Source organism: Nymphaea colorata, chromosome 3, assembly GCF_008831285.2.
Source record: "Nymphaea colorata isolate Beijing-Zhang1983 chromosome 3, ASM883128v2, whole genome shotgun sequence".
In the NCBI taxonomy this organism is placed as follows: Eukaryota; Viridiplantae; Streptophyta; class Magnoliopsida; order Nymphaeales; family Nymphaeaceae; genus Nymphaea; species Nymphaea colorata.
In genome coordinates this window covers 12,731,430-12,752,264 of record NC_045140.1, presented here as the reverse complement: position 1 = coordinate 12,752,264, position 20,835 = coordinate 12,731,430, and the positions used below count along the sequence as shown (strand labels likewise).

Below are 20,835 nucleotides of genomic sequence, written 5' to 3'. Positions count from 1 at the left end.
GATGGAAGTGTTGAAAGATACAAAGCTCGTCTTGTGGCCAAGTGGTTTAGTCAGAAATATGGGACTGATTATTTGGAGACCTTTGCTCCTGCTGCAAAGATGAAGACTGTCAGAGTCATTATCTCCTTAACTGTGATGAAGGAGTGGAAGATGTACCAACTTAATGTCAAGAACGCATTTCTCAATGGAGACCTTGAAGAGGAAGTATATATGTGTATGCCTCCAGGATATGAGGAACCTGGAAAATGTTGCAAGTTAAGGAAAGCTTTATATGGACTCAAGCAATCTCCTCGAGCATGGTTTGAACGACTTAGACTTGTCATGAGACAATGTGGATACCATCAAGGGAATGGAGATCATACACTCTTTGTGAAGAGAAATGAACAAAAGGTTACTATTTTGTTGGTATATGTTGATGATATGATTGTCACAGGTGATGATGAAGATGAAATAATTAAGTTAAAGAAACTGTTGGCGATCGAGTTTTATCTCAAGGACCTTGGTAAGTTGAAATATTTCCTTGACATTGAAATTGCTAGGTCTGGGACTAGCCTCGTGCTAAATCAACGGAAGTACACCCTAGATTTGTTAAAGGAGACTGGGAAATTAGGGTGCAGACCAGCTTCTACTCCTCTAGATGCTGGCCATAAGCTAAGTCTTAGAGATGGGAGCCTCTCTGTGAAGAGGCCAAAAGAAGATATCAATGTCTTGTAGGGAAGTTGATTTATCTTACTCTCACTAGACCTGATATTACCTTTGTTGTGAATGTGATGAGTCACTTCATGCATGCTCCCACAGATGCCCACTTGAAGGCTGTTGACATGATCTTGTGCTACTTGAAGAGAAATCCTGGCAAAAGTCTTTCGTATGTCAAGCAAGACACTCTTGGGATTGAAGGTTATTCAGATGCAGACTGTGCAGGCTGTATTGACACTAGGAGGTCCACCTCTGGCTATTGTATCTATTTGAGAGGGAATCTCATAATGTGGAGAAGTAAAAGGCAAGATGTGTGTTCTCTGAAGCAGAATACAGAGCAGTGGCTATGGGAGTTTCAGAGCTTTTGTGGCTAAAAGTATTGTTGACGGATATTGGTATAAAGGTTGAAGAACCAATGAAGATGTATTGCGATAACAAGTCTGCGATCAACTTGGCCAACAACCCTGTGCTTCATGACAGAACAAAGCATGTTGAGATTGACCGACATTTCATTCGAGAGAGAATTGATGCTAAAGAACTTGTACTTCCTTACATGAGATCTGAAGACCAAACAACTGATGTTCTAACGAAAGCTCTATCTTCAACTTCATTCGAGAGAAATGTATCCAAGTTGGGCATGTTTGATATGTATGCCCAACTTGAGGGGGAGTGTTGAAGTATGTTAGACGGGTCTCGGGACCGGGTCCGGATCCATACCCGATCCATCTTGTAACCCTTGTTGGGCATTACTTAAGTCGTGTAACCCTAATCCTTATGGTTAATGAAATCTTAAGAGAGAGAGAGTCTGGCGGCTAGTGGGCAACCAGCTCCTCCTCATCCGTGGTTTTTTTCCTTTTGTTGAGGGTTTTTCCACGTTACACCATGTTCCTCGTATTCTCTTTCTCTGTGCCCGTGTTTCTACAGTTTCTAAGCATAAAAAAAATATATTGCACTTGATAATTATGAGTTTTTTGACCGCATACATTCAACGTTAGTAGAGAGATGGGGTAAGAGTAATATACCCCTACAATGCATGGCTCATTCTTGGAATCCTAAATATTACAATATAAAATGGCTGCAAGGAGTTCCTGAACGTGTCCCTCCAAATCCAGATAAAGAGATATCAAAGAATAAAATATCATGCATGGAGAGACTTTACCCAGATCCTTATATTAGAAAACAAGCCAATTATGAATACTCAAAGTTCAATGCAGGAAGATTTTATTATAAAGATGTAGAATTAACAAGACAAGATAAAAATCTGAGTCCTTTCAATTAGTCATACATGTGGATTAGAAATGCCAACACTTAAAAAATTGGCAATGAAATTACTAAGTCAACCTGTTACATCATCATGTTGTGAAAGAAACTGGAGCATATATTATCATATACATAAATATTAAAAGAAACAAACTCACAAACAAGCTTGCAGAAGACTTAGTTTATGTGCAGTCCAATTTGTTCTACTTTCATGTAAGGAAAAAGAGTATAGGTATTGTACATTTGATATAATGACATTTCTTTATGTTATTTTGGTAATTTAATATCTCAAATTTTTAATTTTCATGTTATATTAAAATCATAGTCACAAATATCACGATATTTAGGATAAAAACATGAAAAATGAAAAAAACAGCAAAATACCGCAATATTTTGAAAATATCGCCAAAAATATATATCACGATTTTATCGTGATAAAAACACGATTTTAACGCGTTTTTTTTTTGTTGTTTAAACCTGCGCTCAAGCAGGGTGTTCTTGGTATTTTTTGAAAAATTTTAAAACTTTAACTTGCACGTGCTCCATTTCCTTTTTAAAAGGGGTAATTTTTGTAAAAGAAAGTTTTTAAAGGGCAGTTTTGAACTCTTTTCTTCTTTTTAATGGTAAAAATAGAAAAGGGAAACGAGGATTAGGGATTCCAAGTCCTCTTTTCCACGATTAGGTGCTGCTGCTCTTTATCCACTGTAGAAACACGAACCACGTAGAGGAAGAAGAGGAAGAACACACGATGTAAGTGGAAAAACCTCGGACGAGGAAAAAACCACGGGAAGCTCTACCTAGGTGCACACACGCAACCCTAGGAGAGAGAGATTAATTCTATTTCACTTAATTCAACACTTATACATAAGTGACAATATAAAGAGGGAGAGAGGAGAAGCCGCCTAGGGTACCGAGCCCGCCTCGGTACCCGCGCCCCATAGAACCGGGTCCAGATATGGACCCGGTTCCCACAACAACATATTCTAACACTCCCCCTCAAGCTTGGCATACATGTCAAACATGCCAAGCTTGCTAACATTCTTTTCGAATGAAGAAGTACAAAGCCCTTTAGTTAGGACGTCTGCAATTTGATCTTCAGACTTCATATATGACAGAATCAGCTCCTTTGAGTCAATGCGTTCCCGGATAAAATGACGGTCAATCTCCACATGTTTGGTCCTGTCGTGTAGAACTGGATTATTGGCAAGATTAATCGCAGATTTGTTGTCACAGTACATCTTCATTTTATCTCCCAGTTCCACACCGATATCAGTCAAAAGAATCTTCAGCCACAGCATCTCTGTAACCCCCATTGCAACAGCCCTGTACTCAGCCTCAGCACTAGACCTCGAACATACTTCTTGCCCCTTACTTCTCCAAACAACTAGGTTACCTCCAAGAAAGATACAATACCCTGTAGTGGACCTCCTTGTGTCAGTGCAACCTGCCCAATCTGCATCTGAGTAGCCCTCAATAGTAAGTTTGTCTTGTCGAGTATACAGCAGTCCTTTTCCTGGGTCATTCTTTAGATATCCCAACACTCTTTCTGCACTCTTCCAGTGACAATCCGTGGGAGCATGCATAAATTGACTTAGCACATTTACCGCATACGTGATATCAGGGCGAGTTAGAGTAAGATAGATAAGCTTACCGACTAGCCTCTGATACCGCCCTTTTCCTTCCTCATCCAGAATAGTGCCCGTCTTGATACTTATCTTAGTCCCTGACTCCATAGGAGTAAGATAGGGCCTACAACCAAGTTTACCTGTCTCCTTTAGTAAGTCAAGAGTGTACTTCCTTTGACTCATAACCAGCCCTGTCTCTGATCGAGCAATCTCTATCCCCAGAAAGTATCTCAGCTTACCCAGATCCTTGAGGTCGAATTCTTTAGCTAATCTTTCCTTCATCTTTCTGTTTTCTTCTTCATCACTGCCAGTGACAATCATATCATCAACGTAGACAAGGAGAAGACTCACCAGACCATCTCTCTGCTTTATAAACAGGGTATGATCTCCATTTCCTTGCTTGTACCCAGTAGACTTCATAACGATCATTAGTCTCTCAAACCAAGCTCTAGGCGACTGCTTCAGGCCATACAAAGCTTTCTTGAAGTGACAACATTTTCCCTCTTGAACATACCCGAGAGGCATGCTCATATAGACTTCTTCCTCCAGATGGCCGTTCAAGAACGCATTTTTAACATCAAGCTTGTCCATGCGTCACTTCCTGTGCACAGCAAGAGCAAGAATAACCCTCACGGTCTTCAACTTTGCAACAGGGGAAAAGGTCTCAAGATAGTCGATCCCATACTTCTGGCTGAACCCCTTTGCAACCAGACGGACTTTATATCGATCTACAGTGCCATCAGGTTTGTACTTCACGTTGTAAACCCACTTAGAGCCAACTAAGTGTGTCCCTTTAGGGATATCAACAACTTCCCATGTTTTGTTCTTAGCTAACGCACCCATCTCCTCCGTCATAGCATGTAACCACTTGGGATCATCCTTAGCATCATCCACCGACCTGGGAATAACAACTTTGGATAAGGTTGTGATAAAACACTTGTAATTTGTACTGAGCTTAGCATAAGAAACAAATCTCTGAATAGGGTGAGAAGTACATGACCTGGTGCCTTTGCGCAAAGCAATGGGGAGCTCTTCATTCGATGGACTTAGGTCATCCGGGGAGATCACAGGATTGGGATTGGTTCTATCCTCATCACCAACATCTTCCACTGTAGCTTTCTCCTTTCTGACATAAACCTGGCCAAACAGGTGATCCCGGGCAACAGTGGGCTGAGCATCCACCGTGACCCCTTCCATATGACTGCCCTTCTCATTACTGACCGTGACCGTGTCAATCACTGGGACTAACCTTGTAATCCAAAAACTCCATAAACTGAATCAGCTGATTAGAAGAATACTCTTCCCCTTTGTTCCCAAGACACTCCCCCTGAAGAGGATTCACCGGAAAATACGACTCATGTTCATGAAATGTGACATCCCTCGAAACATACACTTTGGAAGTAGTGGGATCCACACATTTGTACCCCTTCTGAGTGGAAGAGTACCCCAAGAAAACTCCTTTAATAAACCGGGGATCAAGTTTTTTGAGAGTAGGGCTATGATTATGCACAAAACAACTGCACCCAAAGACACGAGGAGTAAGAGGCCACGGATTCTGAGTGGGCCACAGGGTAAAATAAGGAGACTGACCATCCAACACCCTAGTAGGCATACGGTTAATGAGATGTGCACTAGTGAGAAGTGCATCACCCCAATACCGCTTAGGAACATGACGTTGGAACATAATGGCCCGGGTAACATTCAAAAGATGACGATTTTTTCGTTCAGCTATACCATTTTGAGGAAGGGTATAACTACAAGAGGTTTCATGAACAATACCCTTTTCTTTCAAGAAATCATCGAGAGATTGGGAGACATTCCCTTGCATTATCCGTACGGAAAGCTTGAACAGTAGAATGGAATTGAGTCTCAACAAAGGCAACAAAGTTTTTCACAACTGCTGGAACCTCACTACGTTCTCGCAACAAGTACACGAACGTACATCTAGAGTAATCATCAATAAGCGTCAAAAAATAATGACAACCACCACACGTGGGTACTCCAGAAGGACCCCAAACATCGGAATGAACTAAGGCAAACGGATGAGTGGTTTTATTCAATGAAATAGGGTACGAAGCCCTGCCATGTTTAGCCAATTGACACACTTCACAAGCGAAGGAGTCAATGGAGACAGAAGCAAACAAATGAGGAAACAACTTCTTTATTAACGGAAAAGGGAGATGTCCAAGACGCTCGTGCCATCGCAGAACAGTAGATCTATCGTTCACACCAGACAAGAGACCACTCGTGGCAGAAATCAATGCTGAAGCAACTTTTACCGGCAGCCTGTAGAGCCCATCAGTAACCGAACCAATCCCAATCTTCTTCCCCGTCACCAAGTCCTGCAGGGAACAGTGATCAGCAGAAAAAATCAGATTACAGTTTAATTCTTTAGTAATACTGCTGACGGAGAGTAAGTTCACAGGAATATTTGGAACATGCAGGGCATTGTGGAGACGGTATTTGTTCAACAGGGACAAGCTCCCTTTCCCAGCCACAGAGATAGAAGACCCATCTGCCATAGACACGCGTTGCTTGCCAGAGGAAAGTTGATATTCTTGAAAGAGTTTAGAGTCCCCTGTCATGTGGTGAGTGGCTCCACTATCAACAATCCAATCACCAAGAGAAGGGTTACCTTGATCAGTCAAGGCAACGAGGGCTTGGGCTAGCTGAGCCCCTTCAGACGTGGAGGACTCCTCAAGGGTAGTAGATAGGCGGCTGATGTATGCCTGTAGCTCCTTGAGTTGATCAGGGGACAGCTTGGACTTGGCACTACTAGAAGGATTGCTCTGACTGGAATCAGACACAGAAGGGCTACGCTTGCCAGAGGGAGGACGACCTCTGACCAGTCTCTTCTCGGGATGAAGATCCCAACAGAAGTCCACCGAATGCCCCAACTTGTTGCAATGAGTGCAATGCCGGGCAGGACGCTGCCCAGTCCCTGAGGCACGGCTGACAAAGGTAGAAGGGCCATGACCGGTGTCAAGATGCATCACCTGGCGACGTTGTTCTTCAGACTCAACACGAGCATATACTTCCTCTATCCCCGGAATCTCATCACCATTAAGAATCTGGCTACGAATAGACTCAAATTCATCCCGCAGGCCTCCCAGAAACAGAAACATACGGTCCATCCATTCCTTTTCCCAGTAGAGGGAATGATCTGAACCGCACTTCCACTCATCAGTCACATGATAATCTAGCTCCTCCCATTTGGTCTTCAGGGCAGCATAGAAGGCAGCAACAGACAAATCACCCTGTGTCAAGGAGTAAATACTGCGTTTAATCTGATAGGTGCGCAGATGTCTCTTCTTGCGACCATACATCTTTGCAAGCACAGTCCACATATCGAAAGAGGTCGGCTTCCGCAGAATGAGGGGCTGGATATCGGAGGACACGGAGCTGATAATCCACACCTTCACCTGGCTATCCTCCAACGCCCACGTCGCCCATTGAGGATCAGATTTGATGGGCGCAGGTTTGTCGCCAGTGATGTAAGAGAGACGCCCACGACTAGTAATCCCAATCTCGAGAGCGGCAGACCAAGATAGGTAATTGTCCTTGGTCAGACGGATGGAGGTGACCTGGATCGGCACGTTCTCAGTCTTGGAGGCGCTGCCCGCGTCAAGAACGGCATCTTTTTGAGTCCCCATCGCTTCTGCCATCACAAACAAGCACACAGCAACAAGAGGCACAGAAACGGAGAGGTGACGGCGGCGGGAATGAGGCAGCGGCGACGGAAGGCAGGCGACGGCGCAAAACAGAGGCCACCCACGGTGGCAGAAACCTAGAACGGGCCGAACGGAGGACTGCGGAGGCGCAACCAGCGGCGGAACGGAGGACGGCGGCGGCAGAGCAGGGCGACGTCACAAGGGCAGCAGCGGCGCCGGAACTTCAACGGCGTCGGGCGACGAAAAACTTCCACGTCTAACGATCCTCGGGAAAAAAAAAAACTCTTCTCCAACTTCGATGGCTCTGATACCATGTAGAAACACGAACCACGTAGAGGAAGAAGAGGAAGAACACACGATGTACGTGGAAAAACCTCGGACGAGGAAAAAACCACGGGAAGCTCTACCTAGGTGCACACACGCAACCCTAGGAGAGAGAGATTAATTCTATTTCACTTAATTCAACACTTATACATAAGTGACAATATAAAGAGGGAGAGAGGAGAAGCCGCCTAGGGTACCGAGCCCGCCTCGGTACCCGCGCCCCATGGAACCGGGTCCAGATATGGACCCGGTTCCCACAACAACATATTCTAACATCCACGATTGGGTGCTGCTGCTCTTTAGTGAACTTGGGCAGAAACCACCTGCGGTAGGTTTTATTTTTTCTAGGTTTTTTTTAACTCTTCTTTGTACATTTCCCTTCACTCCTACCTAGTCCTATCTTTTAACTATTTAATAGAGGAGCAGCAAGCTTTACGCCTACTTCCAGAATAGACTTCAAGTTCTGTTTTTTTCAAGGTGTGGCATGTGATTTTTTTATATTTAAAAAAAAAATAGCCTAGATTTTCTCGAGATTTTTCTGAGAAAAATAGCTTCACCGAAAAATACCCGAGAAAAACCTTGCCAATATTTTCCAGAAAACGATATTTTTGGCTATGATTAAAATGCATTTTTGGATCAACTCAATATTGGGATGAGGACCGAGAAGAATTCGACTTTGAAGGAGAGCACAACTTGCAAACTACTAATATGAGTTTAATTAATCCTATTATTCATTCAGATGATTTTAGTGATGATATGAACTTCAATTAAAGCATTGAAGATAATCAAATATCAATGAAGCATGATGAAGACATGAAGTTTTTTTTTTTTGTAGTTGTTGATCGAACAGCTATTAGAATATTAAGACTAATTTTTTTGGTTTGTAATTGTTATTCTATCAAGATATTGAACCCTTATGAGTTATAACTATGAGTATGGGTCTAATCCTTGTTGATTTCTAATTTTTTATCTGTTATTTGTTCATTGTTATTTATTTTATTTTTATTTGAATAGTGTGTGTGTGTGTGTATGTGTGTATATAGACATATATACATATATATATATAGGCGCACCTGCACAGAAGTTTTTGTAGAATGTGCCGCATCCCGCACCTATGTAACATAGTATTTTATGGCTCTTTTAGGTTAAATCAACCTTGCACAGCCTGGCTGGTGGAATGGCAAGGACGAGAAGCTCCTGACCCATCTTGGGAAGACGCCGCAGAGATACAACAACAATTTCCCGAGTTCACACCTTGATGACAAGGTGTTGGTCAAGAGGAGGGCAATGTTAGCCCCGAACCGTAACAGTCTTATTAGTAATAGAATAGGATATTGTAACGCTTTTTGTTTTGGGGCAGGTCGATCTGGATCGGGTCCAAACCTGGACTCGATCTCCACGCGCAAGAGGAAGCCCGACGTTACCCCCCTTCTCCCTCGTTTCCCCTCTTTGTCTCTTCTTCTGCTATGATCGCATCTCAGGAGAAATCAGGAGGCTGGAGGTGTGGCAGCGGCAATGTTTGGGCCAACGGAGGAAGGGCAACGGCGGCGGTGGCGCTGGTAAGCCCTCTTGACCTCTCATTGCCTCTTGCTTCTTCCTCCTTCCTTCTTCCTTCTTCCCCTTCTCCCTCCTTCACAGCAATCTCACCCCTTTGCCCACGCCCTTCTCCCTCTCGCACGGCCTCACTGCTGCGCAGCCCTCTTCAGTCTTCCCTCTCCGTCAGCTCCCTCCTTCTACCCGCACGTTCCCTCTCTCTCCCTTGCTGTTTTCCCTTTTTGCGCCCCCTCTCTGCGGTCTCTCTTACCCACTTTGTCAGTCTCTTGCCCTCTCTGTTTGCCCCTCCCCTTTGTCTGAACCCTATCTGCCCACACTCTCTCTTCTCTCACTGCACTCCCTCTCAGCCTCCTCCCACTCACCTTTCGTGTTCTCCCTCTTGTTTTCAACCTCCCTCACAGTCGACTGCCTTTTTCTAATGACAGACCCCTCTCTTGAGGCCCCTTTTCGTCGATTTTGACTTTGTTGTGGCCATTTGGTAAATTTGCAGCTTGGGGACGCATCTTTCCCCTCATAGCAGTGAAGTGAATGCGTTGGTGGTGGCAGCATTGAGGGATTTTAGCCGTTTGAGGATTTCTTGGACTCATGAGGTGGCTGCCGGGAGGACTGCAACAGCTAAGACTTTGAAATTAGGGTGAGCAATGACCAATCGAGCCTAGATTGTTGTATATTTCCTGTTGGAGCACGTATAATTATTGTTTGAGCATGCTAGAATTAAGAATTGATGATTTGAAATGCATGCTAGAGATGTTGCTATTTTGGGGAAAGTTTATGCCCATTTTGAGAAGGGCGAGTACCTACGTGTATAATGGTTCCTCTAACATGTTGGATTAATTTTAGAAGCAATAGGGAAGCATGGTAGAAATTGTGGTGATGTGGAGAAGTTTTAGAACTGTGCTATAGAACTCGTGAAGTATGTTTTTGTTAAGATGCACACACGTTGTTGGTTGGGAAAGAGCATGTAAGTTTAGAGTGTAATTATTAGGAAGGCGCTTCCACTGAAGAAAACAAATGAGAAATGTGTTAGTGATAGATTGATCGAAGCTTTGAGTTTAGATGTTTGGTGACAACCTCTAGGGCTGAGTAGAGGCCTATTGGAGGGCTTTGTGGGTCGACACTACCCGTCGACACCCTCTTGAGGCGATGACATGTGCCTCAATGATTTTGTTTTATATTTGTTTGGATTGTGAAACTAAACTAATAGAGAATTTACCATTTGTGCATGTTTGCAGGTACACCGGGCACATCCAGTAGACCTTGAGCAACTAGACGTGAAACTCGAGGCATTTTGGAGTGCTTTGTGGACGCGCAACAGGTATGGCGGCATTCCAAGCAAATCCCTGCCTGGGGCCAATTTGTAAATGTGTGTTCCTAGGATCGTTGGATCCTAGGATTGTGATGTGATTGAATGATTGTAAAGTGATTGAATGAACGCATGCATGAGGGTTTAATGCTTATGTGATTAGTTTTGTTTAAAAATTACTACGCAATTGCTTGTGCATGCTAGATTGATAACTGCTTAAGACAGATGAGGTGGGGTATCGAGTCGAGTATCTTCTCGACCCCAATTGTGCATTAGAAAGCATCTTAGAATGATAACTGCCTAGGACAGCTACGAGCCAATTACGGATCAAGACTACTCGTCGGGGTTTGGCTAAGTTTTGAAAGATGTGATTGATGTGTTTGATAAGATAGTGCATTTTTATGAATGTGAATGTTGTGATTTGTTGCATATGTATTGTCGTGGGCAATGATGCAATTGAATGAGATTGGATGGTATGTATGGCCCTTGTGTGGAGGCAATTGGAGGTGTGGATGCACTCATGAAATGAACCAACCTCATGAGCTAGCCAGTCATTTTGTGAATGTGCAATTATAATGATAATAATGAAAGAATAAGAGATGAGAGAATAGTGGGATGTGGCTATGCGTTCGGGAGTTGTCCCGCCTTCGCCACTGGTCTCGCCTGTTCGGAGCGCAGGCGGTGCAAGACCCCAGGGTACTGTTGTGTGATGTGCTTGGAGCGTTGGGCTCCCGCCTTCCCAACCTGGGTGTCCTAAGGAAGGCTGAGTATCTCTCCTTGGAATTCACACATCAATGGATGAGTGCTCTACCGCGAGAATTGATCCATACTGTTATGGGCCACCATGGGGGTTGTCTCCCGGCTGTAGGCCGCCCATGGTGTGCACGTGTTTGTATTTGCACCCACATGAACTGTCAATTCACTGAAGCTAATGAAAATGAAAGTATATGGATGAAATGTATGTTAATGATGTGTATGTGAATAAAATGAATGAGAATGATATGTTTATGCATGCCTTGCATGTGAATTAAAATTGTGTTATCGTGGCCATTGAGTGGTCTTTACATGTCGTGGTCTATGTGAGGGGCCTTCTTGACGAATGATGTGACTATGCCATGTCACGACATGATGATGATTTGTTTTTATAATTGTGATTATCGCATATTTGAGCCCTACCTAAGAGGGTTAGAGATTTTCCTGGCTTGTTGTCATACTGCGAAAGCTAAACTTTCAGTTGTTTCCTTTTTCAGGTTTTGGCGGACCCGGGGCAGCAAGTTGATAAGATGGCTTCACTCACATCCTACAAGGGAGGTTTTGGGTCCTTTGTAGTGCCAACGCGTCTTATTTTGATTTTATTGATGTCTTGATTTTGTTAGACATCAATTATATGGGTTGATGCATTTTTGTCATACATATAAATGTGATTTTGTATGAATTGAAATTGTTATATAAATGAAAGTTGCCCCATTGTTTCGAATGACATAACTCCCTCCTTTTTGAATTGTTGTGTAGTCGCACCTCAATGCTTTATGCCTAGAATTTTTTTTTTTTTTTTTTGAGGGTCAAAAGGTTGGGGTGTGACAGATGCAGGAATAAGGTAGGTCGGGTCTTAGGAACAAGCGATCCATAGTTTCCCACGTATAAAAGGGGACTAGTACTGTATTAAGAGTTTACAACATTAATGAAATGGACCCTCTCTCTCCTGCTGAGAGAGTTTTGGCCCTATTTCATAGGTGAATTAGGTTAAGGTGTGCGTGTGTGAGATTTTTATTATCGCAGCTTAGTTAGCCGGCGGCTAACACACTTCAATATGATGCAACCTGCTATGTCATGACTGATACTACAATCTGCTAGCCAAAGGCAAAGTCATTGCGAAGGGAAGTCTAGCACAACACAAACAGAAGCAAACATTATTTTCAATTTCACTAGATAAAAATGTTTTTTACTGAAAAGGTCAAACTAATAGACGCATCCAATAATGCTCAAAACAATCCTCATGAGTGTTGCAAGTGGTGCAAGAAACTTGCAAAATCTTACAAGTATGTAGCAAGCAGCTGTTCGATACCATTGTCTTTGGAAGCATTCCTCAAATAATCTGAAATTAAGAAAAAAAATGCCAGAAACACAACTATTCAGACAACTTAAGAATCCAAAGAACTAATGAGCAATATGTAGAAATAGAAGAAGTAAATGCTAGCTAAGCTATATTTATGCCTGTAATATATAAAGATGCACTAATGGCATACAAGAGGATATAGTCCCAAAACTACTAGGTAGCATTTGGATGACGCTCTTAGCAGAGGTTGTTTTGTAAATTTCATTGTTAAAATTTGGTTGTGTTATTCAGTGGCACTCCAAAAAAGGCAGTTTTTGTGAAAACCCGGAGGAAGGGTCAAGCTAAGTCACATAGATATGACTAAATAGTCCATGTAGACATGTTAATACACCAACAAGCGGGATGGGAATGCTGACATTAGCACACGTTTGGATCAGTTCAGGGTTGGTATAGATCCAAAAACTTACGTTAATGGAAAAAGAAGAAGCCTAACAGCAAGTGTCCCCTTCTTTCTGCAACTACTTCACTATTCCCCTTCCCCACTTTGCACAGAGCTTGGTCACCAGAGTTTATGGCAGGCATTGACAATGCTCGCTGGCTGGCAACCACCAGTGATGGACGGCGGAAGCCAACAATGGCAAGGTAAGTACCCAATTTGCTTGTGTGTGTATCGTATGATACAAATAACATTGGAAATGAAGGACAGAAAGCAACGGAAAGATAAGGGGACAGGGTAACAAGAAGGAACGAGTAAAACTGCTGGGTTACCTGCCAAAGGAAGCTGCAGCACCGGCGGTGGAATGGAGTTTGACGGTTGGAGGAGTTGGGTGAATGGTATAGTGGAAAATGAGCGTAAGGAGTATGGGGAAGGGAGTAAGGAGGTTTGAAGGATTTGTGGATTACCTGACGCCGAAAGTGGTGAAGGTGTCACCGGTGAGGAAGAATCTACGGTGAACAGGAGGCTTGAGTGCAGCAGCAAAGACGAGGCAGAGGAAGGAGAAGAATGGAGTGCAGTAAGGAACAAGCAGATGGGAAGTCATGGGCAGAAAGAGGAAAAGGGGGAAATCAAAAGGATAGAACTGACCGTATCTGAAAATGGACGGACATGGGGTCGAATGAGGATCGGACGCAACTGACCAGTGTTTCCATGCCGTGTCCATACCCGCACTTGTGTCGGGCCGAGTCGACACCAACATGCGACCTCTTGTGCCACATCCGTGTTTCATAGCTAAAAGTACATCATTCAAAATGATGATAGATGATTATTGGAAATTCTTTCACACTAACAATGACAACCAAGCTCAAGCCATTAAAAGATTGATTGTCGATGACATCTAGTGGGATAAAATCCTATTTTCTTGAATTCACAAAGTCCATTTGGGCAATGTTTAGGGCTCTTGATTGTGATCAGCCAATGCTTCATTGTGTTTATGAGATGTGGGACAATGATTGAAAAAATTCAAGAAGTCATTTTCAAGCATGAGAAGAATGATATTGCACTTGAAGAAGCAATTCATAAGATATTGATAGCAAGATGGGGTAAGAGCAACGCTCCTTTACCATGCATGGTGCACTCATTAAACCCTAAATAATATAGAAAAAATGGCTCCTAGAAGGTATAAGATCTAGAATTATCAAGGCATGGCTGATATGTCATAATAAGATTTTTAGAGATTCAACTCAAAATTCTAGAGCCTACAATGAGCTTGCAAAGTTTTGTACATATAAAAGATAGAGAAAATATAACTGCACTAGTAGATGAAAACAATTATCTACCTATTTCTTGTATGTCAAACATGGACATGCTTGTCCCACTTCAGTATCTTTCTTTTAGGCAGTCCAACATGCTACATCTTCATGCCGGAAGTGGAATTGGGAGTACATATTCATATATTCAGCATATTAAGATTTAACTTAGAGGCAAATGTGCTGAAAATTTAGTTTATGTTTATTCTAACCTTCGATCACTTTCTCGAAACAAAGATGAATACAGGTAAATCAATATTTATTGATTTGTAAGTTATCTTATTTATATACTTTGTAAATTGGTAATAATTATACGCTTGTTTGTATTATAGGTGTTGCTTATTGGAAGAAGAAGGGGCGAGAGAAAAAGGTCAGACCAGTGATCGTCTGATCGGTTAGGATAATCAGATCTGCTTGGTACCTGTTGGATCATAACAGGCAAAGGTGCCTGTACGTTGTCTTGGCAGATCTGTGTGTTTGATGCCACAAGCTGAAATCGTGTGAAGTTAATGAATAGTCGAAGTTGCGTGGAGCTGACTGGTTGTGGTGAGATGTACTGTCAGATTTGTGTGTGCTTGAATTGATGCCTGCTACCTTTATCTGAAAATAGATTGCTGAATATTGCTGCCTGCTATCGTCTGAAAATCTGTTCTTGCTGCCATCTGAAAATTTGATACTTGCTGTCTGGTTTGTGTTCAACCTGCTGCACGTTCCTTGGCTGTAGTCTTTGTGCTTTATCACATTGGTTTTCTATTATGGTAGACAGTAGTAGATTAGAAGGGTCTAATGAATACAAGATGGCTGGGAATTCTTTTTTGTATGGAACCACAATCAAACTCGATGGGTCGAATTATGAGATATGGTCTAGAGTTTTTATGATGTCTGTGGCTGGCCATAAAAAAAAATATGTTATTGAAGAAGATGAACCCCTTGAGAAAAAAGAGAAATATGCCACGTGGGATGAAGATAATAACATTGTAATGGCATGGATTATGAACAGTGTAGAGACCCGTATAGCTACAACAATTGCATACTATACCAAGGCCAAAGATATGTGGTATTTTCTGAAGAAGACGTACTCTCATGCTACGAATGTCATTAAAATTTTACAATTGGAAGAGGAGTTGTGTAACATACGGCAAGGAGATCAAGATTTGACACAATATTTTGCTATGTTGACTGCTGCGTATGAACGATTAAAAGCTCTTCGCTCACCGTGCAAGCACTGTTATGCATCACATTTTGAAACTGGTATGGTAGCAAAGTTTTTGTCTGGATTATCTTCTGAGTATTCTGTGGCGAAGTCTCAAATTCTCACAGGCAGTGATCTTCCGGACCTAGCAGATACTTATAATAGACTGAGTCGCCTTGCAGCCACTCTTACTCAGCCTACACATGACACCCCAGTCCCTGCTCTTGTGATGTCAGGCGAACGTAGCCATAGTTCCTTTATTGGATCTAGGGGACGTGGTACAGGCCGTGGTGCAGGACGTGGCAGATTTCAGTGCTCTTATTGTGGTAAATTAAGGCACTTAGAGGATCGATGTTGGGATAAACATCCCCACCTACGTTCTGCTGGTCCTCAAGGGCGTGGTGGAGGAAGGACGAATGCAGGAAAATGATCTTCTTCTTCTACTGTGACTTCTCCACAGGTTACAGCTTCTATGGTTAAGCCTCCTACTCCTATATCTCCATTATATTCTCTCAACTTAAGCAAGGAAGAATATGATCTGGTTCTTGCTCAGAGATCTACCCCTGCTTCAACCAGCACAGCTACCATAGACTCGACGTTCTCTGTTTGTTTCCCCACACATGACCCAGGTATGATATGGATGATTGACACAGGAGCATCCAGGCATTGTTGTAATCAGCCACAAATGTTTTTATCGTTCACTAGGTTCACTACACCACAACACATCAGGTTGGCTGATGGCAAGTTGTCCCATATTCTGGGCAGTGGTGATATCTATCTCACGTCTTTTGGCACTATTACACATGTTTTATATGCTCCACGATTTCCTGTTAATTTATTATCTGTTAAGCAATTGGCTAGAGATTTACAGTGTAGAGTCATTTTTTATCCTGGTTCATGTTCTTTTCAGGACTTATAAACTAAGAAGATGATTGGTGGCGGCCATGAATGGGAGGGGCTCTATTTCCTCTCTGTCCCTGTCGATGTTGCTGCATCCTCCTTCACATCGAAGCCTTCTCCTTTGCAGTGGCATCTCAGGCTGGGTCATCATTCTGTGTCCAAGCTTCGTCGTATTTTTCTAGATATTCCTGCATCAGAGTCATTCTTATGTGATGCATGCCAGTTAGGCAAGCATACACGTCCTTCAAGTCAGAGTCCATCGAGTCGAAGTCCTTTTGATCTTCTGCATGTTGATGTTTGGGGTCCAAGTCTCTGGTATTACCTTGTTTTGGTTGATGATTTTACTAGAGTCAGTTGGGTATTTTTGTTACGGGACAGGTCTAAAGTCATCTGTATTATTCATAAATTTGTCAATGAAATAAAAACTCAATTTGGTGTTATTGTCAAAAATATTTGTACTGATAATGCTCTTGAATTTAAATCCTCAGCTCTACTTCAATTCTATGCCAATCATGGGATTCGCCCACAATATACATGTCCCCACACATCCCAACAAAATGGTGTTGTTGAACGTAAACATCGACAACTTCTAAACGTGGCCCGCACTCTCATGTTGCATACTCATTTGCCTGCATATTTTTGGGGTGATGCTATTCTTACTGCATGCTACCTCATCAACAGATTACCCTCGTCTGCCATCCAAGAACGCATTCCCATTCAAATATTATATCCAGATCGACCATTATTTCATATTCCTCCCAAAGTGTTTGGATGCACTTGTTTTGTACACATCTTGGGCCCAAACAAAAACAAACTTGCTGCCCAAGCCGTTAAATGTGTGTTCATTGGATATCCTGCCAATCAAAAAGGCTACCGATGTTTTGATCCCCAGAATAAGAAAGAGATTATCAGTGCAGATGTTATATTATTTGAGTCGCGTCCTTACTTCACATCAAATACCACTGTGACTGAACTTCCCCGTATATGTCCCTCTTCCTATCCCCCCAGTATCACTTGAGTCTATCCCCTCCTTTCAACCACGGTCATGTGATCGTTTTTGTAAACCTCCAATAGTCTATACTTGGCATCAAGATCCCTCTCCCAACCATCCACCAGAATCTTCTCATGAGGTAAGTTCTAATGATAAGACTGACTCAGGAAAAAATGATGACTATTCTGCAGATGATCTACCCATTGCTATTCGCAAGGGCCAGCGACAGTGCACAAGACATCCTATCTCTAACTCGGTTTCTATGGACCCTTTGAGCACGAGTTTAGTACAGTTTGACCGAGCCATGGATAGTCATACTAGTCCAAGCTCTCACCACCAAGCCTTGTTAGATTCACGATGGAAGCAAGCTATGCAGGAGGAAATAAATGCTCTTCTTTCTAGGGAAACTTGGGACTTAGTGGACCCACCGATGAATTGTGACATTGTCGGCTCCAAATGGGTTTTCACAATCAAATATCATTCTGATGGGTTTGTAGAGCGCTTCAAAGCCCGTCTTGTTGCTAAAGGCTATACACAGACTTATGGTGTGGACTTCTTCGAGACGTTTTCGCATGTGGCACGGTTAGGTACTATTCGCCTTATTATATCTCTCGCAGTTCAGCAAGATTGGCCCATTTTTCAGCTTGATGTGAAAAATGCATTTCTATATGGTGATCTCTCTGAAACAGTCTATATGCAACAACCACCTGGTTTTGAACGACAGGGGGAGTGTTCCAAGGTATGCAAACTTAAAAAGGCTATCTATGGGCTTAAACAAAGCCCTCGTGCATGGTTTCATAAGCTCAGTGAGGTTGTCTCTAAGTGTGGATTTCAAAGGTCTCAGTTTGATCACTCGTTGTTTATCAAGAGAGGGACTTCTGGTATAGTGATATTGATTGTATATGTTGATGATATTGTCCTCACTGGAGAAGTATTCACGAGTTAGCTCAGACAAAGGAGTTTCTACAGAAACACTTTGTCACAAAAGATCTTGGTCCACTTCGTTATTTTCTTGGCATTGAAGTGGCTCACAGTAATAAAGGACTTGCGATGTCTCAAAGGAAATATGTTCTTGATCTTTTGCAGGAAACAGAGTTATTGGGAGCCAAACCGGCTACACTTCCTATGAATCCTCGAATTCATATTCATGATGATGACTCAGAAGCTTTTGACTCCCGTTCTTACAGATCGTTGATAGGGAAACTTTTATACTTGACTATCACTCGACCAAATATCAGCTTTGCTGTGAACAAGTCAATTCATGGAAAAACCTCAAAAAATTTATTGGGAGGCTGCTCTAATGGTGGTAAAATACTTGAAATCAGCCCCGGGAAAGGGGTTATGGTTCAAAAAGGGAGCATGTGTGGACATAGAAGCATATAGTGATGCTGATTATGCTGGGTCAGTACATGACAAGAAATCTACTACAGATTTTTGTGTCTTTGTCGGTGGGAATCTTATTTCTTGGAGAAGCAAGAAACATAATGTGGATGCTAGATCTAGTGCTCAGTCTGAATATAGAGCTATGGCCCAAACTACGGCTGAAATATCTTGGGTCAAATCTGTGCTTCTAGAATTGGGGATTTCAGTGACACTCCCAATGAAGATGTACTGTGACAATAGAGCAGCAACCTACATTGCAAATAATCATGTTTTCCATGAAAGGACTAAACACATTGAAGTAGATTGTCATTATGTTCGAGACTTGGTACAAGAAGGAGTCATTGACACCATTCATGTCTCTTCTGAAGATCAAGCTGCTGATATGTTCAATAAGGCTCTTCCCATTGGCGATTTCTTGAGAGGATGTAACAAGCTGAGCATGATTGATATCTATGCTCCAGCTTGAGGGGGAGTGTTAAATACTTATAGTAGTCGGGTGGAGGCTTTCTAAAATATTAGAAAGTTGAAATATGTCCACTTTATTATTATCCTATGTTTAGTGGACTATTTTTGTAAATTGGTAACACACCCTAGTCTCATATTAATATGAGATTAGGGTTACGTGTATTTAACAATAGGAAAAGAATTGACAAAAATTGGGATTTTAATAGTGAAGTATTTGCCCTTAAAAGGAGAAATTGGGCTTGAATTTCTTAATTTAGAGTTACATGAACCATCTGTTCAATCAAATCTTGATGTGCAAGTGGAGGAGGAAGACAAAGACAAAGAGGGGAGGGAAGAGATGGACATGGAAGAGCTACGAAATGTTTTTAGCCGATAATCACGTTTCATTTTGGTTTATGATAAACAATGTTTTTATTTTAATTTCATGGGACTATGCATATGAACTTTTTGTTTTGGGATGTTAATGGTTTATGAACTTTAATGATGAGTTTTTGTGGGATTTTGTGTACACACACACACTCATACACACACACCCCTTACCATATTCTCGTATCTATACTTTTTAAAGTTGCTATGTCAGTGCCTACTTCGCAATACCCTTACCTAAATCAGTACAGGTATACTGTGACCTAGGGGTCAGATTATTCACTTCTTTTGAAACGTTGTTTTGTCAAAATTGGATTTTTCACAAACCATTTTTAATTGTCACCCAAACAAACCCAAAACACTGTGTAGAGTGTCATCTGCACCCTCAAATTCCAAATGCAACTGTTCTTCTTGTTTTGGCGAAGGAAACTTTTGAGATTTAACCATCTTTCAAACTTTAACAAATAATGTCAATCAATGTGATTGCACCGTGAATTTTCCTTTTTCCTTCTTGGTGTCTACAACTGCAGCTACTTTGTGCTTTCTACATGTGTCTGTACAACTATGTTTTTCTACTCATTCATTTTATTAGCACTGTTTTATGTCTATTGTGCTTGCCCCATAAAAGATGGAGGTTTATTACATGAAGAGTATATATATGAAAGCCTCTTTAGAGCAGTGTTGTATGTATCGTACGATACGAGCCCGTATCGTACGATACGTACCGTATCATTTTGAAATTACGGTACGATACATCCCCCGTATCGTAAATAAGGGGTGCATCGTTCCTGTATCGTACAGGGCCCGTATCGTACGATACGAGCTGATGTCGCAAAAGCTCGCCCTAGACCTACTTATTCGACTTCTTTTTTTAAAAAACCCTCTGTTCTTCATTTCTCACGCTCGGACACTGTCGTCAAAGAGGGCGATCGTCCATTTTCACCATAAAAAAGTTGATTTTCACAGTGGAATCAAAGATTAAAGGATCGATTTGTGCGTGGGTGGTTGATTTTCGTTGGGAGGAAAGGGGTTTTCTTGATTTCTTCTCTATAAGGTATGAAATCTCTTGTTTTTACCACATATTCATATATTTTTACCGTAGATTGAAAGATTTTGATTGTTTTTCATTAAGTTTATCGTGGGATTTCGTTTTTTACTTTTTTTGTGAAGATATGGATCCTACATGGCAATGGTGCGAAAGGGTGAAGGAGAATGACCGGTTAAAACTCAAATGCAACTTTTGTAAGAACACATTTTCAGGAGGAATTATTAGAATGAAACATCATTGGGGAGGGACCTCCAA

The 20,835-nt window shown here is 42.0% G+C and overlaps 1 protein-coding gene across 1 annotated transcript in view; it reads right to left on the bottom strand.

Annotated features, from left to right (window-relative positions):
* Positions 1–20,835, bottom strand: part of LOC116250045 (uncharacterized) — a 46,545-nt gene that overhangs the window by 9,987 nt on the left and 15,723 nt on the right. The window contains exon 15 of the mRNA XM_031623381.2: positions 12,471–12,528. Coding sequence (XP_031479241.1) covers positions 12,471–12,528 — 58 coding nt within the window. The remainder of the gene's footprint in view (positions 1–12,470; positions 12,529–20,835) is intronic.